General features: G+C 45.2%; 1 protein-coding gene across 4 annotated transcripts in view; it reads left to right on the top strand.

Annotated features, from left to right (window-relative positions):
- The window catches only part of HHLA2 (HHLA2 member of B7 family), a 127,871-nt gene that overhangs the window by 76,678 nt on the left and 26,428 nt on the right, over positions 1-24,765 (top strand). For all 4 annotated transcript variants that reach the window (XR_010223106.1, XM_063953625.1, XM_063953627.1 and 1 more), the window contains exons 3-5: positions 1,487-1,504; positions 14,101-14,403; positions 18,307-18,540. Coding sequence is in view for 3 of the 4 variants with exons in the window: in XM_063953625.1 (XP_063809695.1) it covers positions 1,487-1,504; positions 14,101-14,403; positions 18,307-18,540 (555 nt within the window). In the remaining variant the exon portion in view is untranslated. The remainder of the gene's footprint in view (positions 1-1,486; positions 1,505-14,100; positions 14,404-18,306; positions 18,541-24,765) is intronic.

Below are 24,765 nucleotides of genomic sequence, written 5' to 3' on the forward strand. Positions count from 1 at the left end.
ATAAATTAAGATAACTGTTGGTGCACTCTCTTTCCTTTATCAGTAAGGGCTTGGTTGACCTCCTTGGGGTCAGCAACATGGGCCATTTTGCTTGACACCATTCGGTGTGAATTGGAGGAGGGTTGGAAACCATAATTGATAAAGGTACCTATAGTGGCCCTAATATATATTGATAATATTTAATGTTGAGATATGTTATCAATAAAGTATTACCTTGTTTGCACTAAAGTTAGGTTTCTGCTTTTTTTCCAGGTTATTATTAATGTTTAGATAAATGATGTTTAAATAATGATATCGAAAGAGGTCATAATACTGTAAGTCATCATATGCGACCACACCAGCAAGTGCATTATCTAATCTGGTCGCAAATTATGTGATCAGTTAGATACACAATGGGGGGAATTCAAATGTTTGAAAAGTCGGTTGGGTGTCTGTTATTTCCTGGCTAATAGATAGGAAAAAACAGACACCCAACTGACTTTTCAATCATTTGAATTCCCCCCATTGTGTACAAGAAGTGAAACTTCCTTCAGCTGCTGCTCTCAAAGGGACCTCCTGGCCCTTCTGCCTCCCTGCACTCTCCTCCAGTTTCTGCCATGCTGCCAATTACTGCTGATCAGTCTGCACGGCAGGATCCTCCACCTGGCAGCTGCACAAATGTAAATTACTCCCCCTCCCCAGTGTGGACCTGGTGTCTGCTGCTGGTAAAATGAAATTCACGCTGGTCGCAATGTTTCTGAATTGTCTTAAATTGAACGCATGCACAGGGTATCCGGATGGAAGATGCACATGAAATAGATAGTCAACAGCACCAGATGGTTGACAGTGAGTAGATAGACAGGGTTAAAAGGTTGACAGGGTCAAAAGGCTGACAGGTCAATGGTCGACAAGTACTTAGGTTGACAGAGTCAAAAGGTCAACATTCAAGTGGTTGGCACAGAAAAGGTTGACGCATTGTTTTTCATGATTGTTAGGGTTAGGCTGCCTGGAGGGGGCGGTTAGGGTTAGGCACTTGGTGGAGGGTTAGGGTTAGACACAAGGGAGGATAGGCACTAGAGGAGGCTAAGGATTAGGGTTAAAACATTTTTTAAATGTGTCAACTTTTTATGTGTCAACCAATTGCATGTCGACCTTTTGACCCTGTCAACCTATTGACTGTTGAACCATCTGGTGTTGACCTATTGAATGTCTATCTTCATGTATATAATGTTGAACTTTTAATCCACATCCCATGTACAGTGCAACACATTTTATGTGACTTGTGAAATTGCTATGAATTGTACTATTTCGGTCTAATTTTAAATCCCCCCCCCCCCCCCCCCCATATAGGAAGGAAAAAATAGTAAAAAGTTGAATCTATAGTTTTTCCTTAATTAATTAGAGCGTTTAAAATGAAGTACAGTATGATGGATTGTTTAATAAGTAGATGGTTTTATATAAATATCCACTTTAACATTCTCTAACGTTAAGCTTCTGTGTATTTCAGGTACCAGTGAAAAACAAGGTAAGTTAAACAAAGTTGTAATTTTGCTATATTGTGTTCATTTCAGTCTTGGGTGGGAGTAGAATGGTAAAGGTAATGATATAGTGACCAAATGTAGATAAAGAGCACCTGCTATTATGCCAAGGACATGCCAGAAGACCAGAAGTTACTCTGGATGAAACTTACTGTTATTAAATGCAGGAAGTACAGGAAATGTTTCTTTCCTACTGAGAAAGCTCTAATACATTTACAGTATAATGAAGTGTAAAAGATATAAATTGTTTGTCATTGAATTTTGGAGACTATTTCATTAGACAAAATAAATGTATTCAATTATATGTATATTTTGTTGTGATGTACAGTTGTCTTAATATGTTATGTAGTACTGTACCTTTTATATACTGTTTCTAAAGTGTATTCAATTGTTTCAGAACAAATAAAACAGTAATGTTAGTGACACATTTGGGGTCGAACAAAGGGTTAAGTATGAAATGCTGGCAGTCAGGATTCAGATGGTCAGAATACTGAAAATGAATTCTGATGGTCACAGTACCAATGGAGCCCAACCCTAACGGACCACTTTGGCAACCTAACCGTCTCCTTTGGCCAGTGGTTAAAGGGGTCCTAGAGAGGTGGTGAAACTCACCTCCCCCTCCCCAGAAAAACCCCTCTATGGGCGCCACGTCACTCGCCCATCCTTTTTTTACCCATCTGGCAGATGCCACACCCCCAGCCCCTCCCCTTCTTCCAAAACATTAATCTTCTGCTGCTCCGCTCTGTCAGCCCCTCCAATGGGGGCCTGTATTTTACTGATTTCCATATAAAATACTTCTACTGACACACAATTCTATTAACAGAACTATACCAACATACATCTCTTTTCTTATATTACAATATCTCCCAGCTCACCCTTCCATTATGCACAAGATCTGCGTCTCTCTCACAGGCAGTGCTTAAAGTGGTCTTAGAGAGGTGGTGGAACTCACCCCCTCAGCCCTTCCCTTGTGGTTGATACATCACTAACCCCTCCCCTTCTTTCCCAGCCAGCAGATGCCACGGCCATAGTACCTCCCCTTCTTGCCCACCTTGGAAAACTTTAATCTGCTGTTCCACTCTGTCAGGGCTGAAACACACACGCCGGCTTTTGCCAGCCGGGAAAAAGCCGGATAGCTTTTTCCCGTGCCGGTATTTTAGTTAACAGTGTGAGGGGTAGGGTCCTTTCACACTGCATGGCCCGGGCCGGGTTGCAGCCGTAAATATCCACTAGAAGGTCCGGCTGCCGTGCCGGGGCCGTGCCGTCTTTGTAGGCAGTGGACCGTGTATGTGAAGGGGAGCTTTCACACACAACGTTTTTTTTTTAAGCCATGTCTGCTGCTGCGCATGCGCCCAGCATTACACACGTCTCAAAGCCGTTGTGTGTGAAAGACTCTGCCGGATGGCAAAAAGCCGGACAAAGTTTGTCCAGATTTTTGCCATCCGAGGAAAACTAGGTAGTGTGTTTCACCCCTCAGTCTCTCCATTGGCTGCCTGTAGTTTACCAATTTCCATGTAAAATAGTTCTAACACAATTCTATGAACAGAACTACACCAACATACATCTCTTCCCTTATCTCACATTATCTCCCAACTCACGCATCCGTTCTGCACAAGAACTTCGTATCTCACACAAGCATTACCTGCTCCCAGTTGCAGTTAAAGTATTTTTTTCATGCAGCAACCACTCTGTGTGATGCTCTTCCATTCACAAGACTTTCCTCTAGTCTCCAAACCTATAAGCATTCTAAAATTCACATCTTCAGGCAGTTTATCATATTCCAGAGTCACCAACATAACGTCCACAAACTATTCTACCCAAATTACTTTCTACACAGTCCACATATACATTTTCATATTTTCCCTTTCTACACATCTTGCTGACCCCAGGCTGTGTAACATCCCACCAAAAACCTCTGAATCTGGCTAGACTTCTTTTATGTGGAGGTCAGATCTAGGCTGAAGCAACAGGGGGAGTGCCCCCAACGCACCCAGCCAACAGCTCCCCCTCCCCAGCATATATAATCCCTCACATAGCTCCCCCACCCAAGCACATATAATCCCTCACACAGCTCCCCCCACCCCAGCATATATAATCTCACACACAGCTCTCCACCACAGCATATATAATCTCACACACAGCTCCCCACCCCATCATATATAATCTCACACACAGCTCCCCCACCACAGCACATATCTCACACACAGCTCCCCCACCCTAGCATATATAATCCCACACACAGCTCCCCCCAGCACATATAATTCTGCACACAGCTCCCCCCAGAACATGTAATCCTGCACACAGCTTCCCCCAGCACATGTAACCCCACATTCAGCTCCACCCCCACAGCACATGTAACCCCACATACAGCCCCCCCAAGCACATGTAAATCCACACACAGTTTCCCCCATCACATGTAATTCTGCACACAGCTCCCCACCAGCACATGTAATCCTGCACACAGCTTCCCCCCAGCACATGTAACCCCACATTCAGCTCCCCCCAGCACATGTAACCCCACATACAGCCCCCCCAGCACACGTAATCCCACACACAGTTTACCCCCCAGCACATGTAACCCCAGATACAGCTTCCCCCAGCACATGTAACCCCAGACACGGCTCCCCCTCCAGCACATGTAACCCCACATACAGCTCCCCCCCCCCCCCAAAGCACATGTAGCCCAACACACAGCTCCTCCTCCAGCACATGTAACCCCACATACAGCACCCCCCCCCCCCTTGCCCACAGCACATGTAACCCCGGACACAGCTCCCCCTTATGTGGCTCGCCCATGCAGGTCTTTTCTACCTCTTTTGCTACTTGCCCTGTCATTGATAGCCTCTAACAGTGTCTGCATGGGTCCTCCGCTCCTTGTCTTGAACATTGCGCCAGCAGCTCCTACCCTTTACACGGCAGGAGAGATGGACGTGAGAGCACGCCCTGTGTGTCTCATTCCTGCTGCCAGTGCGAGAGGCTAAAGGAGACACTGTGCTACCCATCCACCTCCTCTATTAACGTAGGAGGTGCGGCGCAGCACATTGGGGACGCCGCTCGGACCAATCAGACGGCACTGCCTGGCCCTGCACAGAGTCCTGTGGCCGGGCAATAAGTGGGCTGGAGGCGGCAGAACTCGTTCCGCCTCCCAATACAACTGACGGAATACAGTTCCGCCCTGTTCCGGACCACTTTAACCCCTGGTTACAGGACTTTTTTCATGCAGCACCCACTCATGGCCACCCACACACAAGACTTTCACCTAGCCTCAAAACCTTTAAGTGTTCCCTGAGAACTCACCTCTTCAGGCAGTTTATCATATTCCAGAACCACCCACATTACCTCCACAATCTATTCTACTTACTTACCTTTTACACAGTGCACACATAACTTTACATATTTGCGGGGGCGCGCATTTACCCGTGTTTTTTCCTAGTGGAAACTGCCCCCCCTGCAAATTCCCGGATCAATCCAACCCGGGTAGCTTGCCGGGTTGAACACGTGTTCAACCCGGTAAGCTGTGTAATGTGAACGGAAGCCATGTTGATGCGACACGGCTCCCGTTCACAGTGTATTGAAGGGCAGCGCTGGGAGATCATGTGATCTCCCAGCGCCGCCCCTGCTGCATCACGAGCAGTGCCACCAACCCGCCAATATGCCGGGTTGGGGAGCACTGTGGGAAAGGGGGCTGTAGCACGGGTTGCAGCCATGTCAGGCTCCCAGCTGCGACCCGTGCTACAGGTGGAAAAGGGGTATAAGGTGCCTAGTGTCCTTTTGGATCACTAATCCTTGTTACAGGAATTTCTACTGAAATTTTGTTTGCTTTGAACCAGCTATGTTAATCTCAGATCCTGGGGGAAATGCAATAGGGTGTGAGAATGAGAAAGTGAGAGATTTTGGTAAAATTCTCCTGTTTTTTAAAAGTGGCAAAATCAACCTGGTTTTGCCATATAAATGATTGCCACTTTAAAAAAAAAACAGGAGAATTTTACCAAAATCTGTCACTTTCTCTTTCTCACACCCTATTACATTTCCTCCCCTATGTTAAAAGGTGGTTTGCAAGGGAAAGATAGACCGTCAGTCTATCTGGAACACACACATATATTTATATTTGTTTAAATATGCGTAAAGAGTAATTAGAACATAACGTTTATTAATATACACTTAAAAAGACAAGGCGATAGACACATTGATAAAAAGGTATTAAATAAATTTAAAAATTCCGTCACTGTATAAATGGAGCAGTGACTGCAAACGATGGTCTATTTTATTTCTCCTTTCCCTCTAATATCCAGAGTAAAGTGACACTGTGTCCTTCCTATAGTGTAAACCAGTAGGGGAGAAGTAGGGGATTCGGGTTAATGCACCCAATTTTAGGGTGACAATCAGAGCGAGAATATAATCTGTTTTTTACTCTTATTTGGTACAATCACAAGGGATTATGATAGAGAAAAAAATATATTGGCTGTGTTTCTCCAAACACTTATAAAAAGAAACAATTGTGTAACATATTAGCAAATATATTTGCAATGCGGTGCAGTGGTAACAATTTCAAGAGAGATATAATGTCTCAATTGTTAAAGAAAGAAACCATGGGCTGTATTTATCCAGAGTCCTAATCAACAGAAACAGTTTTGCAACATAACATCAAAGGTATGGGTGGGGGGATGTAACAAGGTGTAAAGGGGGGTACTCACGAAGCGATCGCTGCTTAAAATCTAAGCAATCTGACTAGATTGCTTAGATTTTAAGCAGGATCGCTCCGTGTGTAGCCCCCACAGCGATAGCGATGCGCAGCCTCGCGCATCGCTATCGCTGGTGCTAGATTGGCCAATCTAGCAGGTCGCTCATTTCACCCTCTGGATGAAATGAGCGCCACCCCCCCCCCCGTCTCCCCCCGTACGCTCAGAACACATCTCTCCCACATAGGCCAGTGAGTACTGGCCTTAAGAATCAGAAAGTGAGAGATTTTGTAAGAGTACTTCTGTTGTTGTTGTTTTTTTAAAGTGGCAATCATTTACATTGCAACACCTGGTTGATTTTCCCATGTCAGTGATTGCCACTTTAAAAAAAAAAGGAGAACTCTCACAAAACCTTTCTGATTCTCACACACTAATACATTCCCTCATAGTTGTTCAATCATATCAGCAGTTCAATCACAAAGTGTGTGTGTGTGTGTGAGAGAGAGAGAGAGAGAGAGAGAATATATCATATTATGGTATAATATAGGGAGGTGTCAAAAACCGAATGGCTTCTTATAGACCCTACACACTGGCCGTCAATCCTCAAAGATATGAACGATCTCTTTCATTATTGAACGAGATAACGTTCATATCTTTGAGTGTGGAGGCTTCAGCGATGAACGATGCGCGACCCCGCGCTCGATCATCGCTGGTGCCCCGTCGGCTGTGCATGTCCATATTTGCCTGCACTTGTATGGAACCGTGTTACGGGGGAGTGAAGAAACTTCACTCCCCCTGTCACTGCCCCCCCCCCCCCCCTCGCCGGGTCACCCGTCTGCCGTATCGGCGGTCGGGCAGCTCGGCGGCGTATCGTGTATGTAGGGCTCTTTAGTTTACATGATTTATTTGAGGGCATACTCCAATCTACTATATATAGTATATCAAATGTGTTAGTTTACAAATTAAAGTTGTAAAGTTATAATAACCTTATTGTAACAACACCCACGAGTTGGAATAGCCCTGGGTCCCCTGCCGGCATTATGGCGGCCGGGATACCGGCATCAGTATGCTGACTGCCGGAATCCAGACGCCGGGATCGTAAACGCATCTCATTGTAGTGACGTAGTGTATTTATGTTGATGGCTGAAAGGGATGAATGTGTGGTGGTGTGTGGTTAATAGTTTGCTGTGTGTATGTGAGTGCATTGTAATCATCAGATAAATGTCCAACATGCCTACAGTGCTCAATTAGTGTAGTGACTGTGTAAACATTAAATGTGCTCTGTAAGGGAAAACGTGATTTAGATGATTATAAAAATTGTTAAGAAAGTGATGTTGGTAAAATTAGTAGGTTAATGCAATAAGCGGAATTGCCAGGGGGATCTTAGATTAGCCAAAAAATAATTAGTGAGATAGTGCACTGTAATGATCAAAATATGTTTGTTGACTACTCTGTAAATTGAGGAATGAACAAGGGTTTAATATACTATTAGATTTTTAAAAAAGGGAGAAAGGTCACTTGTCTAAGAAAACGCTATCATTTTTAGTTTAATCCATTGGGAGCAAAAGTGCCCAGTTTATAGGTCCATTAATTTTCACTTTCTTTTCTAGAAGGACTTTCATGGCATCCCCACCTCTAATACCGTGTTTGATCTGTTTAGTCGAAAGATTTTTAGATCTCAGGGGGGAGCCAGAGTGACATAAAAGAAATGTTTGGCTACAGTGGTTGTTTTAATTTGTGTTAATCAGTTACAGCATTTCTTACTGAGCCAATGTGCTCTAGTGCCCGTTATTTTAGCATGCGAGTAGTAATTCCAACATATTTCTTGTGGCAAGGACATATTATACAGTACACAACTTTGGTGCTTTTGCAATTAAAATAATCAGTGATCTTAATGAGTTTACCAAATTTGTCCACTATCTCATGAATTTTGGAAATATATGGGCAGGCTTTGTAGTTGCCACATGGGTAACCATTGGCTTTCTATGATGGGTGCCATCTGTGTGGTGCACATGGGCCCCTGGGTTCAGTGGGGCCCACACCACACACATTACACCCATATTTGAATACTTACCTTTCCGGAGTACAGAATCACGGTGAAAATCTCACCCAAAATGTCCTCCACGCACGCGCAATGGTGAAATTAGTCTCCGGAACATGGCGGGTGCCATGTTTCCGGAGACCTGCGCATGCGTAGAAGACTCTGGCACAATGCTGGAGACTACTGCACTGTATAAAGGAGGGGGACCACCCGGAGTCTGCACAGGGGCCCCTTTCTCTGTTAAAATGCCCCCGCGGGTTACTACCTGTTATGATTGGTTCTTTAGGAGGTTGTTGTGTATAGTGATTACAGACCAACTGTTCTTTTTAGTTGGGCAAGTGCCGCCAAATCATATCTATGTTTGGAATTAAGATTCTCTGTCAGAACCCTGTCTAGAAGTAGGACTGGCCATTGTCTTTGTAGCATCTTTTTGATTTCTCTCCATTCTTTCACCCACAAACCTTATCATGTCTTTGTTCTTTAGGGGAGGTTTTTCTTTGAAGATCAATGATTCTCTGGTTATGAAGCTTAAGGATTTTTTTGCTTTTTTGATGAATCTGGAACTGTAACCTCATTCTTTAAATCTTATTGAGGATACTCCCTTTGAGATGTTCTGGACTGTAGGGGGAAAGTGTGAACTTTGCTGGGGTAGTAGAGTATTAGTTGAGGTATCTTTCCTGTAGATTTCAATTGCTAGCATGTTATTAATGTCTCTATAGATCCTTAGATCCAGGAAAGATATACTTTCTCTGCTGTGTCCACAAAAAAATTAGATTCACTTTATTATTGTTAAGGTTTTGTATAAATCCTATAAGTTCATCTTGTGTACCATTCCATATCATGAGAGTGTCATCGATATAGCGCATCCATACGAGGATATGTCTGCTACTGTATATCGTTCATGGTCTTAATGAAATACAATTTTCCTCTTTCACTAACCCAGGAAGAGATTTGCATATGTGGGGCTCCCATTTCTGTCCCTCTATCCTGGGTATAGAAGTAGTTGTTAAATGTTATTTTTTTTTATTATGGAGGACAGTTCAGTAATTCAAGTAAAAATTCATGGAAACTGTTCATTTCTTCCATCAGCAAGAAGTATCTCACCACTTGGATGCCCAAATCGTGTTGGATACTCGTATAAAGGGCTTCTACATCTAGACTGACAAGCAAATGTGTATCCTCCAACTGGATATCATTTATCCTCTTCAAAATGTCAGTTGTATCCCGCATATATCAGGAAGTGTAAGGACATGTTCCCTTAGGTGTACATCTAAGAAGGTACAGGCTTTTTCTAATAACCCTCTATTCCCTGATACAATTGTACATCTTGGAGGGTTTGTAGGATCTTTTGTACCTTTGGCAACAAATAAAATGTGGGTACTATGGGATTTTGAACCTTTAGATATTCATATTCGGCCTTGGTAATGGTACCTAGATGTAGCGCATCATTTATGATCTTCATATATGCTTGTGTAAGATTTTCTGTAGGATAAAATAGACTTTCTTTGTAGCATGATGTATCATCTAACTGCCTATTGGCTTCTCTCAGGTAAATGTCCTTGGGCCATAAGATTACATTGCCACCTTTGTCAGATGGCTTTACAAGTGTGTCATGCCAGGCCTTAATTTCTTTGATGGCCTTTCTTTCTTTTGGTGAGAGATTGCCCCTGGTTCTGTGATATTTGTTCTTCTCATGTAATTTATCCAAATCTCTTGAGGTCAGGTTGACAAACACCTTGACCTTTGGACAGATAGGAAAGAAAGTTGACTGTTTTTTACATATTAGTATGTGGCTATGTGTGTCCTCTAGTGTTGTGGGTTTCATCAAGTCTTCTAGGGACATGAGAGCTTCCTCTTCTTGAGATGTCAGTATCTCCATATTTGAGGTGTTCATGATGGTTTCTGCTATTTTTTGTTTGTTAACATGAAATTTTGTGAGCAGTAATTTCCATCCAAATAGGTGTAGGTTAGTCTGCCATTGGAATCTATTGAATTTTTTGGTAGGTGAGAAAGTTAGTCCTTTCTCTAGTACCTTTATTCGGTCGTCTGTGAGAGTTGATTGGACAAATTCATTATTTTCAGTAAGTAAGAGTCTGATGTTATTTCTGATTTCTCCGTAAGGGATACTGATTTGGGAAGGGAGATCCCACCTTTCTCTTTCCCTTATTCTGACTCTGCCTCATTTTTCTATTCCTTTTATAGGGCATCCTTGTGATCCCCTAGTTTGATGTAAAAAATGTGAGAATGAACTGTTATCTCCACTTGAGGGGAAATAAAATAGACCATCCTTTGCAGTCTCTATTCCATTTATACAGTGATGGAAATTGCCTGCGGTTACTTTCTTTAACAATTGAGACATTATATCTCTCTTGAAATTGTTACCACTGCACTGCATTGGAAATGTATTTGATAATGTTACACAACTGTTTCTTTTTGTGTTTGGAGAAACACGGATTATGTTTTTGTCATAATTGGGACACAATTCATCCCTTGTGATTGAACCAAATAAGAGTAAAACACAGATTATATTCTCTCTCTGATTGTCACCCTAAAATTTGGTCCATTAACCCAAATCCCCTTCTCCTCCCCTACTGGTGTACACTATAGGAAGCACACAGTGTCACTTTACTGTGGATATTTGGGCGGAAAGGAGAAATAAAACAGAGCATCCTTTGCAGTCATTGCTCCATTTATACAATGACGGAAATTTGAAATGTATTTTATACCTTTTTATCAATATATCTGTGTTGCCTTATTAATAATAATAGCCACATGTTGGTAACACATCTAAAGATATACTTAGAGCCACACAATCACAACCATAATCCATTCTTGTGCAGATTTAAAACCCCACTTAGAAAATCTCAGATCCTCCCTGGGGAAGCTTTAGGGACTATTAAAACTTTGGGGGCTGCACTAGGGAAGCAAATTGTGCCCCAATATTCTAATCCCAGGATTTAGGATTGAAAAAAATCTCAATCCTGGAACTGAAATTGCATGCTCTATAAAAAGAAGCTGTCCAGCAGCGAGATCCAGGAAAATATAGCAGTTTATCCCTCACATAGCCCTCCCCTAACACAGTTTATCCTTCATGCAGCTCTCCCCCTCACATAGTTTATCCCTCACACAGCTTTTACCCCTGACACAGTTTATACCTCATGCAGCTCTCCCCCTCAAATATCTTATCGCACACACAGGTTATACCTCTCACAGGTCTCCCCTTGACACAGCTTATCCGCACACAGCTCTTACCCTGACACTGCTTATGCCTCACACAGCTTTCGTACTGTACTACACTTATCCCTGACACAGTTCTCCTCCTCACAATGGTTATCCCTTACAATGCTTTCACCCTGACACCGCTTATACCTCACACAGCTCTCGCCCTGACACCACTTATCCCTCACACAGCTCTTGCCCTGAAGCAGCTCTCGCTTTGACACAGCTCTCACCCTGAAACCGCTCTCACCCGGAAACCGCTCTCCTCCTGACACAACTCTCCTCATGACACAACTCTTCCCCTGACACTGCTCTCTTCCTGACACATCTCTCTCCCTGACACAGCTCACGCTCTGACACAGCTCACGCCCTGACACAGCTTATCCCTCACACAGCTCTCTTTCTGACACAGCTTATCCATCACACAGCTCTCTCCCTGACACAGCTTATCCATCACACAGCTCTCTCCCTGACACCACTTATCCCTCACACAGCTCTATCCCTGACACCGCTTATCCCACACACAGCTCTCTCCTTGACACAGCTTATCCCTCACACAGCTCTCTCCCTGAGACAGCTTATCCATCACACAGCTTATCCCTCACACAGCTCTCTCCCTGACACCGCTTATCCCACACACAGCTCTCTCCTTGACACCGCTTATCCCACACACAGCTCTCTCCCTGACACAGCTTATCCCTCACACAGCTCTCTACCTGACACCACTTATCCCTCACACAGCTCTTGCCCTGAAGCAGCTCTCGCTTTGACACAGCTCTCACCCTGAAACCGCTCTCACCCGGAAACCGCTCTCCTCCTGACACAACTCTCCTCATGACACAACTCTTCCCCTGACACTGCTCTCTTCCTGACACATCTCTCTCCCTGACACAGCTCACGCTCTGACACAGCTCACGCCCTGACACAGCTTATCCCTCACACAGCTCTCTTTCTGACACAGCTTATCCATCACACAGCTCTCTCCCTGACACAGCTTATCCATCACACAGCTCTCTCCCTGACACCACTTATCCCTCACACAGCTCTATCCCTGACACCGCTTATCCCACACACAGCTCTCTCCTTGACACAGCTTATCCCTCACACAGCTCTCTCCCTGAGACAGCTTATCCATCACACAGCTTATCCCTCACACAGCTCTCTCCCTGACACCGCTTATCCCACACACAGCTCTCTCCCTGACACAGCTTATCCCTCACACAGCTCTCTCCCTGACACAGCTTATCCCTCACACAGCTCTCTACCTGACACAGCTTATCCCTCACACAGCTCTCTCCCCGACACCACTTATCCCTCACACAGCCCTCTCCCTGACACTACTTATCCCTCACACAGCTCTCTCCCTGACACCGCCTATCCCTGACACAGCTCTCTCCCTGACACCGTTTATCCCTCACACAGCTCTCTCCCTGACACTGCTTATCCCTCACACAGCTCTCTCCCTGACACCGTTTATCCCTCACACAGCTCTCTCCCTGACACTGCTTATCCCTCACACAGCTTCTCCCCCTGACACCGCTTACCCCTCACACAGCTCTCTCCCTGACACCGCTTATCCCTCACACAGCTCTCTCTCTGACACAGCTTATTCCTCACACATATCTCTACCTGACACAGCTTATCCCTCACACAGCTCTCTCTCTGACACCACTTATCCCTCACACAGTTCTCTCCCTGACACCTCTTATCCCTCACACAGCTCTCGCCCTGACACCATGTATCCCTCACACAGCTCTCGCCCTGACAGCTTATCCCTGAAACAGCACTCTCCCTGACACATCTCTCACCCTGACATCATGCTCTCCCTAACACCATTCTCCCGGACACTGCTCTCCCCCTAACACCACTCTCCCCTGACACCCCTTATCCCTCACACAGCTCTCCCCCTTGACACAGGTTATCCCTAATGTGTATCCCTCTTGCAACATGTATTCCATAATGTGCCCCCCCATACAGTATATCTTCTTTCATGTGTGCCCCCACCCCCCCTCATCCAGCTTGTCTTCCTTCATATGCTACCCCCCAGTGTGTGGGGGGTAATGCTGCACCTTCCACAGTTCGGGCTCACTTTGTCCCCTGCCTTTGGATCCCTAACTGTCCCCTCCCACAGCCTAACCCTAACTCTCCCTCTAGTGCCTAACCCTAAACCTAATACTCATCTCCGGGATCTGTCAGCATTGTGACCTTCGGGATTCCGGTGTCATTATTCTGACTGTTGGGATCCTAACCGCCGGGATCCTGACTACATTCCTTAAAAAAAGACTGTGGAACCTATGAAAGGGGAGTATATGTCACTATATAATACATTTTGAATTTATTTTTTTCTGTAACAAAAGGCTCAGTTGTTTAAATTAACACAATGGGCAGATATATTAAGCCTGGAGAAGGGATCAAGAAATGATAAGTGGAAGGTGATAATGCACCAGCCAGTCATTATGGATTTGAAAAATGACAGGAGCTGACTGGCTGGTGCATTATCGCCTTGCACTTATCACTGCTTTATCACTTCTTTATCCCTTCTCCAGGCTTAATACATCTGCCCCATTGCAATGTTCTAAAACATTAGTTAATCATAGCTGTGCACATTTCTGTCGTACACAATCTATAACCTTTTCATCTATAGCTTGGGGTGAGTTGCGCAGAACTGCTACCTTGCCGTGTCCTTTTACCCCTGGGGAGGAGGAAGTGATTCACTGGAGAGACAAAGACCATCAAATAGTGCACAGCTATTATAAAGGTAAAAATCAGCTGGACAACCAGAGCAAGCAATACTCAGGAAGAACCACATTGTTCTTACATGAAGTGAAAAAAGGGAATGCTGCCCTCCAGCTAAGCGACCTGAAAAGTAGCGATGAAAACACTTACTTCTGTTATGTGAGTACAAAACTGGGCAGAACAGACGGTACGGTGACACTGCAGATTGCAGGTAAGACCCGGTAATCATATAGACAGCAAAGAAATCAGTGTCTAATAAAATCCTAAGAGCCCATATGGCACAAAGCACATCTACAGTATATGTTCTGTGACAGCTGAACCTTGAGAGCAACCTAATTTTGGTGTGTCTTTACTCTCTAGTGTCTAATGCAGTGAGCAGTGTTCTTTACTGTAACTTATAGCACCTACTGTATATCTGCAGGTTTAATGCTCATTACCTGAAATACAGTCTGGGAGTTATTCAGTCAGTGCGCTTAGTTTTCTGCTATATACATTGTTGGAGGGAGATCAGTGGCGCTCTGCGCTGTCTCCCTCCTGTGACTCTCCCTGGAGAACTCTCCTCCAGAATGCGCTACTGTCAGGGCCGTCTTAATGGCAGTGTAGGCCCCTGGGCACAGCAATGCATTGGGCCCCCTACCCATCCTCCAGCGGTAGGGGTGGGGGGTGCTATTAGCGGCAGCTTTGATGTCCCGTGGGTGGTAGGGGGTGTTCTATCTTCCGCTCAGTATGTAGGACCTGGAGCAGTAATTTCTGCTAATTGCTCCTTTACTGCACAGATGGGGTGGGAGGGAGAACACTAAACTGTAGAAGAGGGCATTGGGCTGAATGAAGGGGCCCCGGTACATGACTTCTGGGGTGGTAGGGGGTGTTTAATACACAGGGGAGGGGTGGATAGTGGAGTGGGCTTAATATTCATAATTTTCTGGTGGGAGGGCAGCTTGCTTGACTGCAGATATCTCAAGTTCCTGAAAATATATTTCTAAGTTTTGAATGGGATAAAAAAAACTAGAGAGTCCCACCTTTCAGAAGGTTCTAGGGACTTGGGGATCAGAGTTCAGGAGCCAGAGCAATCCTCCAATGAATATATAAAACTGTATACCAGGCGCGTGGAGCTGGAGCAGGGACCAGCTGCTGGAAGGTTGATATCTCTGGTTCTGGGCATAGTAGAGACAAGCTGCCAGTGTCCACCGAAAGGGAAGAGCCCCAGCTTTTGGAGTATACCCTCAGAAAAATTATAAGTCAGACATAACCTGAGATATCTGACTGGAAAGAGCAACTAACAGGCTCTTCTCTTCAGATGGGGACCACTGCTCTAAAGTCAGATATCTCGATATCTCCGGTTCTCCAGGGCCAATTTTAAAAATCTGGTACCCTTGCTATTAGCCTAGGGCTCTTTTACTCCTGGGGCCCTTGGACAACTGCCCATTGAGCCCACCAAAAATACGGCCCTGATTGGGCCATGGTTACACCACCACTGCACCACTGAAAGTGGGCGTGGTGATATAATGCTAGTGGCATGTCTACTTGTCCATCTTTGCTCTGAAACATCATTGTATTGCTAAGCGCACCAAATGTATCAGTCTCTAGTGTGTGCAGCACCGCTTACCATGGGGAGTAAGGACATACATCACAAGTACATGTGAATTGCAACTAACTTATTCACCTACAAAACAGTCCCCCCAAATTGGTGTTGTTTAGCCAGCCTACACAATTTATAACTTCATCAAGAACATGGCAATCTTGCTCACAGCATACAACAGGGCACAGGTGCCGATTTATGTTTTTGCTGGTGGGTGCTCAAGCCAAAAAATGTAGGGGAGAGGCTTCACGGGGAAGGGGCATAGTCACAAAATAATACCTATACATGTTACGCAGTAGTCTCCATTATTCAAATTACGGCAGTAGAGTCCCCTTTTTCACACATTACGGCAGCAGAGTCCCCCTTTTTACAAATTACAGCAGCAGAGTCCCCCATTTTACACATTACGGCAGCAGAGTCCCCCTTTTTACATATTACAGCAGTAGAGTCCCCCTTTTTACACATTACGGCAGTAGAGTCCCCCTTTTTACACATTACAGCAGCAGAGTCCCCCCTTTTACACATTACAGCAGCAGAGTCCCCCCTTTTACACATTACAGACACAGAGTCCCCCCTTTTATACATTATGGCAGCAGAGTCCCCCTTTTTACACATTATGGCAGCAGAATCCCCCTTTTTACACATTATGGCAGTAGAGTCCCTCTTTTTACCCACTGCACTACATTCCTTACAATTAATTAAAATATATCAGTGCCTCTCTCTATGTGAACTCACCATGAGTTCTCTCTCCCCAGCGGAGCCCTAGGCTGAGTAGAATGAGGGCAGCAGCATGTAGTGGAAGGAGGAGGCGGGCTTGGTAAGCTAGACGGGAGATAGGGTAGAGGGGAAGAAGAGGGCGGGCTAAGTGAATGAAGGGGGCAGGCCTGGCTCGACGGACAGGAAGGAGCAAGGTAGAGGGGGTGGGCTGAGGGTAATCAGGGGTTGGATCTGGCCCTATAGATGAGGGGAAACTGCAGCCGTAGACGAAAATAACAGGGCAGACTGCAGTCTCCATGGTAACAGACATGTCTGCACTGGCAGCTGGCAGGCAGCCTGTGCGGGTACAGCGGGGAAAGAAGACCAAGCACTGGCACTGCATTGACCAGTGTACTTCTGGTGCTGAGGTGACAGGCAGCGGCGGTTGCGCTGGCTGGACCGGTGGAGCGTCCACCGCTAGAGCATGCCGCCCTCCAGTGGCTGGTATCCATAGCTGCCTATTCATGGTAGCACTGGCCCTGGTGGGTGCTGATCATTTTCTGTGGGTGCTCTGGAGCACCCACGGAATCGGCGCCTATGCAACAGGGGCAGTTTAAGAGAGGCTGAGGGCTGGTGTACAGTATCACCTTTTCTCGCCAGTGCATCCTGGCACCATTTTCCCACACACGCCCACTTCTCAACAAAGATGGCACCAGTACCATTTTCCCTGTGATTTTAGTTGTGTTTTCAGAGAGTTGTCAGGGCGTGTGGTATGGGACCTCATGGACTTAGGGTTCCATGTGCTCTATACACTCTGCACCATACACCCATTATAAATATGCCCACAGCTTACCAAGTATTTATAAGTGGTATATATTTATGATCTAAAATGGAACTAGGTCACCTAGAAACTATGTGGTCCTTAACAGACTATAATATATATTTTTTTCTCTCTAATTGCACATTCATGACACTTCCTGGAAAACCACTCCTGCTCTAAATGCAATGTATGTTATAGCATTATATACGGGTTAGGTATGTGTGACTGATGGTCAGGAGACCGCCGGGCACAATACTGACTCCGGGATCCCAGCTGTTAGATGGCCGGCAGGGAGTGGGCAAGCACTATGAAATCCATTGTGGGCACACTGCGCTCGCAAAGTCTATGGATGCTTGGTCTATAGTTGTCATGGACACCCACGAGTGGGAACAGTCCCTGTTGATTGGCATGCTGACCGGCGAGATCTTCAGGGTTCGGGATTCCGGCGCCGATATTGTGACCGCCGGTCACATAACCGTATCCCTTACACAGATCAACCTACTTTCATGTTGTATTTTATGACATCTTCAAAAGATACATACTGTGTTAAATATAAGCTGATTACCTTATATAAGAACTTTAGTACTGATATCTCTAAAATCATATGCTTTGCAAAGAATTAAGTGCAATCACTATTTTTATTTATAATGTACCAAACAGAATACAAATATGTTATTCGTAGAGATGATTCGGTTTTGACTCTGTTGTGTTCAGATCTGAAACCGTCATCTTATTGGCTACTCAGCTCTCACTTGTTTTGGATAGCCAATTAGATGACTTTTCAGATCCAAATGCGCTAAATTGGTGAAAAGAACCAAGACAACACCGAATTGCTCATCTTTAGTAATTTGTGCACGACAACAACTGAAAAGTGTTATTAGCAGGCCCCAAAGTCAGAAATATTTCACAAACAGACTATTTTACCACAGTACCTGGAAGTTAACCCTTTTACATCAGAATTGATCCATTCATCCATCCATCCAAATGCATTGTAACATTGATATGTATCTTGTTTGCAGACTTTGATCACTCAATAGACTATAAATGGATTAACAATGAGCTTTATCTCAGCTGCAATGTAAATACTGTATATCCAGATGATACCTATCGGATAACATGGTATGTGGATAATGTCTGGACAAACTTCACCACCGAAAGCTTCCATATTGTTTCTAATTCTTCTTTATCACATCAGTGCATTATCCATCATTCAATAGTGGAAAGCACATGGACAGGCAATTGGACTAGGAGAGGTAAGAACTGTAATAGTAGCACAATCTAATTGATCTATATGCTAAGAACATTTAACCATAGGGGTTAGTCATGTTGTTAGCAAACCAAAACAGTTAGTAATTGGGTAAATCTATGTTGCACTACAGGCGGGGCAGGTGTAACATGTGCAAAGATATTTAAATGTGGGTGGGTTATATTGTTTCTGTTTATGGTAAATATTGGCTGCTTAATTTCTACACTGCAGTTTAGATTTCAGTTTGAACACACCACACCCAAATCTAATCTCTCTGCACATGTTACATCTGCCCCACCTGCATTGCAACATGGTTTTGACCAATTGCTAACTTTTTTGGTTTGCTAACCAACCTGAATAAGACCCCATGTTAGCTATGGGGGTAATTCCAAGTTGATCGCAGCAGGATTTTTGATAGCAATTGGGCAAAACCATGTGCACTACAGGGGAGGCAGATATAAGATGTGCAGAAAGAGTTAGATTTGGGTGGGTTATTTTGTTTCTGTGCAGGGTAAATACAGGCTGCTTTATTTTTACACTGCAATTTAGATTGCAGATTGAACACACCCCACCCAAATCTAACTCTCTCTGCACATGTTACATCTGCCCCACCTGCATTGCAACATGGTTTTGACCAATTGCTAACTTTTTTGGTTTGCTAACCAACCTGAATAAGACCCCATGTTAGCTATGGGGGTAATTCCAAGTTGATCGCAGCAGGATTTTTGATAGCAATTGGGCAAAACCATGTGCACTACAGGGGAGGCAGATATAATGTGCAGAAAGAGTTCGATTTGGGTGGGTTATTTTGTTTCTGTGCAGGGTAAATACAGGCTGCTTTATTTGTACACTGCAATTTAGATTGCAGATTGAACTCACCCCACCCAAATCTAACTCTCTCTGCACATGTTATATCTGTCTCCCCTGCAGTGCACATGGTTTTGCCCAGTTGTTATCAAAAATCCTGCTGCGATCAACTTGGAATTACCCCCTATATACGGTGTAGAACCGGGTGTCTGAGAAGTGGTCAATGGGTAGCAATTATTTTTTGTCTTTCAACTAGCTGGGGAATCCCTATTCTCATATGACTTCTAGTTTTTACTAGGATACTACAGAACATGAATTTACATAGTATCAATGTTCCAAGCTTTTTTACGCTTCATTAATTATTTCATACATTGTACACATTTCAACTCTAACCACACGGAGATACACAATAAATATTGGGTCCCATCCTATTCATCATTAAATAAGCTTTATTCACAAATCAAGGGTTACCAATTTACTTAAACCCCATTTTATACTTAAACTTAAGTTCTCACATTGGCCCTCATTCTGAGTTGTTCGCTCGCTAGCTGCTTTTAGCAGCCGTGCAAACGCTAAGCCGCTGCCCTCTAGGAGTGTATTTTAGCTTAGCAGAAGTGCAAACGAAAGGTTTGCAGCACTGCTAAAAAAATAGATTGTGTAGTTTCTGAGCAGCTCCAGACCTACTCCTAGCTTGCGATCACTTCAGACTATTTAGTTCCTGTTTTGACGTCATGAACACGCCCTGCGTTCGGCCAGCCATGCCTGCATTTCCCCCGGCACGCCTGCGTTTGTATCTGACAGGCCTGCGTTTTTCCACACACTCCCGAAAACGGTCAGTTACCTTCCAGAAATGCTTACTTCATGTCAATCACTCTGCGGCGAGCAGTGCGACTGAAAAGCGTTGCTAGACCTTGTGTGAAACTACTTCGGCTTTTGTGAAAGTACATTGCGCGTGCGCATTGCGCCCCATACGCATGCACAGAAGTGACTTTTTTTGCCTGATCGCTGCGCTGCGAACGAAAGCAGCTAGCGATCAACTTGGAATGACCACCAATATTTGCAACTTGTATTTGTCTGTATATATATTTCTTGTATTTTTAGTACTATTTTTGATTTGTAAAGCTCCACAATGCTCTGTAGTATTAGACAGTGTTGAAAACAAGGAATACTGTACATACTGTAAAATGGGATATACAAGGTAGACAAAATAAATGCAGAGAGGAACACAAAGGATAGTTAGGGCCTTGCGCAGGCCCGGCACTACCCGCTCAGCAGAGGGATGCAAGGCAGGTAGGCGGCAGGCTGGAGAGACAATCTCCCTGCTCTACATCCCTGCTGCCAGCGCCACCCTGCCCCCCCCCCTCCCCTCCGCTGCTGCCAGCAGCTTAAATCCTCCTCTCCTCCCGATCCATTGTGACAATGAGAGTCTATGTTCATTTGGCCAAAAGGGGGGTGCAGCTACACGGACGGAGGAGGCAGAGCTACATGGACTGAGGGGGTGGAGCTACACGGGACTAGGCTGTTGCAGATCTGTCCAGCAAAACTGTGTTAAGTGGATGTAAAAAGAGTGTGAGAGAGAGAAAAAGTGTGTGTGTTTATGTATGTGTGTGTGTATGTATCTGTGTGCAGGGCCATCACTAGCGCTATGCAGAGTGCTGCATCCACAGTGCAATTGCACAGTGGGCAGAGAGTTCACATCCATAGGCGTGCGCACGGGGTGTCAGGCACCACCTCACATCACCTTGTCCGGCCTCAGTAATCTGAACAGGCATTGCTGTGCATCCTGGTAGAACAGGGGTGGGGAACCTCAGGCCCGGGGGCCGTGTAAGGCCCGCAGAGCCACTTGATCCGGCCCAGCCATGCTCACCTAACCGAGGGAGATGCCGGGCGCACACTTAGATTACTAGCGGGCGCCCGGCTTCTTCCCCTCAGCAGCAGCCGGAGGCAGGAGCTCACTCCTGAGCTCGGCTTCCGGCTCTGGCAGTGTGCGTGTGCGGCTGTGCGGTCCTATGGGAGAGATGTCATGACATCTCTCCCATAGTTCTGAGGAGCAGGCGGCCAGGAAGAGGGCAATGGTCTGGAATCAGGAGCGGGGTTGGTGAGTATTGTGTTTTTATTTTCTTTTAATGTGTGTGTGTGTAAGTAGCGCTACTAGGGGGCATATCTAATGGGGCATAACAACTGACTGGGGGCATATGTACTGGGGACATATCCACTGGGGCATAAAAACTGACTGGGGTATATCTACTGGGGGCATAACTACTGACTGGGGACATAACTACTGGGGGCAGGCTAATTATTAAGTTGATAATTTTTGTATGGCCCCCGAAGGTTTTTTTATAAATATCCAAATGGCCCTTGGTAGAAAAAAGGTTCCCCACCCCTGTGGTAGAAGGTACGCTGCGCCTTCCACATCAACAGCCACTGAATGCCCACCTCCCACAGTCTCACTCCCATAGCGCTGTCTCGTCACGCGGAGGACAAGTCGACCAGCTCTTGAGAGGAGTAAGATGGGTCCCACAGCTGCTGATCCAGAGGCAAGCTGCGAACATCATGCAGAGCCGAGAGGTTACTGCGGCCTCTTGGGCCCCCGAGCTGCAGGAGATCTGTGTGAGCCTGACCACGCTGGGTAACATTAAAGCTGATGAGGACAAGCAGAGGCCTGTGGAGGAGGATGTTCTGCTGCTCGTGATGGTACTGGTCCCCAGCTCTGAGCACATTGCCGAGATCATGGGGAGGCAGGGTGAGTTCCCCAGGGCTCTGCGGGCAGGGGGGGTCTATAAGAGGGATTCCTGGAATAAAGACTAAAAATAGGGACCACTAATGGAACAATGGAGACTAAGAGAAGGTATCACTAAAGGGACAATTGGGAATAAAAGAAGTGATCCCTAATAGGACAGGATCCCTCATGGGACAATGAGAAGTAAAAGAAGGAATCACTCATAGGAACAATGGGGACTAAAAGCAGGGAACACTAAAGGGACATTGACATGCCCAGTCTCCCCTACAGCACAGGGATGAGGACAGTACCAGATGCAACTGGTAGCACAAGATGCTGAGGTGTAGTTATGGGATACAAATGACTATGTGCTGCTACATATTTTTCTATTTCTATTCTATTCTATTTTATTCTATTTTAATTTTTACAGGTTTTAATCCCCTCCTTCCCTTGGCCTAATGTGTGTAAGGGACTCTACCTGGCCTAATGTGTGTAAGGGACTCTACCTGGCCTAATGTGTGTAAGGGACTCTGCCTGGCATAATGTGTGTAAGGGGCTGTGCCTGGCCTAATGTGTTTAAGTGACTCTACATGACCTAATGTGTTTAAGTGAGTCTACATGGCCTAATGTGTGTAAGGGACTCTACCTGGCGTAATGTGTGTAAGGGACTCTACCTGGCGTAATGTGTGTAAGGGACTCTACCTGGTCTAATGTGTTTAAGGGACTCTACCTGGTGTAATATGTGTAAGGGGCTGTACCTGGTGCAATGTGTGTAAGGGACTCTTCTGTAGTGTTATGTGTGTAAGCAGCACTACTGTGTGGTGTGATTTGAATAAGGGACACTACTGTGCATGTAATGTGAATTGGTACTATTCTGTGGCCACGCTGATTCCTCAAGAAGCCACACACCTATATTTTTGGTGCACAATGTCCCTATTTTGGATACGGGGGAATTCTCTTTCTGGCACAGAATATAGGAGTGCATTAGCTCACCTCTCCGGTGATACGCGTCCTCCAATATCAGCTTTCTACGGCGGCTGCACCAACAGTGCACATGCACCATCACACTCACTCCCCCGGCCTGCTCACTGGTCATGTGTGAGATCTTGCTAATATCATGAGATCTCACAAGTAGCCTGCAGCCGCTGCAGCCAGAGACAAAGCTGTCCCTGGCTGTAGTGTATGGGTAGTGACATCTGCAGCTGTAGAAATCGTTAGCTGTAGGTGTTAGAACAGTCAGCGATGCAGACCGTTCATACATTGTCCCCTCATATCGGCATGCTCTATTTTTTAGATAGCAGCGCCAATATGGACAGTGGCGCATAACTCCCCTGTTACTGAGCCCGCACCACCAGAGTAATACATGGGGGATTAGCGGTATCAGTGCACATAACATAATTTGTGTATACTGTGTGGCCACGTCACTTCCTTGTGAGCACAAACCCTTTTTTTGTCCCTTTGTAAAGTAGGGGAGGGTGCAAATTTATACTTTGCAGGGGGGTGGCGAAAACCCTAGCACCGGCCCTGGCCTTGCGCATGAGATAGCGTACAATCTAATTGAAAAAGAGCACAAATGAGACAAGACTAGTTATGTTGTGTACGCAAAATATGTGAGTCGGTTGGCAGGTGTGTACACCCAATATGTCTGTGAATGACGTAGTTCAAAGACATTTCACGTCGGCTGTGCAGAGATATCACTTCGTTCAACGACATATTACGTCAGAGCATCTGTGTGTACGAGAGGTCTGCCAACTGCCCTTGCACTTGCTGTAGGTCAAAGCTGGCCGAGTACAGTGACTGAATACAACTTTATTTGACATCAGGATTACACATCAAGCGGCCTATCGGTAAGTGTGTATACAGTACTTACCTGAATCGACTACTCGTCCGTCAAGTCATCCAGGTCTGTAGTACCCAGCTTAGTGGAGCCGAGAGTGCAGATTGGGACAGCAGTGAGGGTGTACCAGTGTGAATAATATAGGAATTAGTAGGGTAAACATACTGTATGTGAAATACCCTACAACACCAAATCACACTCTCCAATAGCCTTCTAATCATTAAATACTCTCTGAAAACCCATCTCTTTTTTAGCGTTTACCCTACTACCATCTATTCTACCTACATTATTTGCACCGGTGTACTGGAAGTAAGAAGTAGATACCAAAGGCAAGGTGAGATGCAGACTACAGTTAAAGCTGAGGGGGAAAGTATTTAAAGATAAGAATTGAGATGTATTAAGAGGTGGCGTTATTGAAGTCTTTGAAGGCGAGGGTTGTGAGTAATTGGAATTGAATTCTGCAAGACATGGGGAGCCAGTGTAGGGTTGAGTGGCGATGCAAAGGTCTGTCTTTACTAGCTGCATACATGCTGAAACATGGCCGCAAAGGCACTTCCAGAATAACAAGTGGATGGCAGTGACGCAACTTCTGCCATCCACATTATAGCTTGCTGTAAATCTACATCCCCAATTTCAAACATGAAGAACAATGAATAAGTGTGTGGGCGCAAGAAAGTGTGACAGGTGTTGGATATGAGGACAGTATGCAACAAAGAACAAGCTAAAGAAGGAGATTAAGGGCCTAATCCAGAGGTTTCCAACTGAGTTTTCACACGCAGCGGATACAACTTCATTACAGTAGTGCAAAGGAAAATTGTGGCAGTAACGACGTTTAGAGCAGATATGTGTTCAGTAGCGGCAGTTATGCT

Source organism: Pseudophryne corroboree, chromosome 2 (assembly GCF_028390025.1).
Source record: "Pseudophryne corroboree isolate aPseCor3 chromosome 2, aPseCor3.hap2, whole genome shotgun sequence".
NCBI lineage: Eukaryota > Metazoa > Chordata > Amphibia > Anura > Myobatrachidae > Pseudophryne > Pseudophryne corroboree.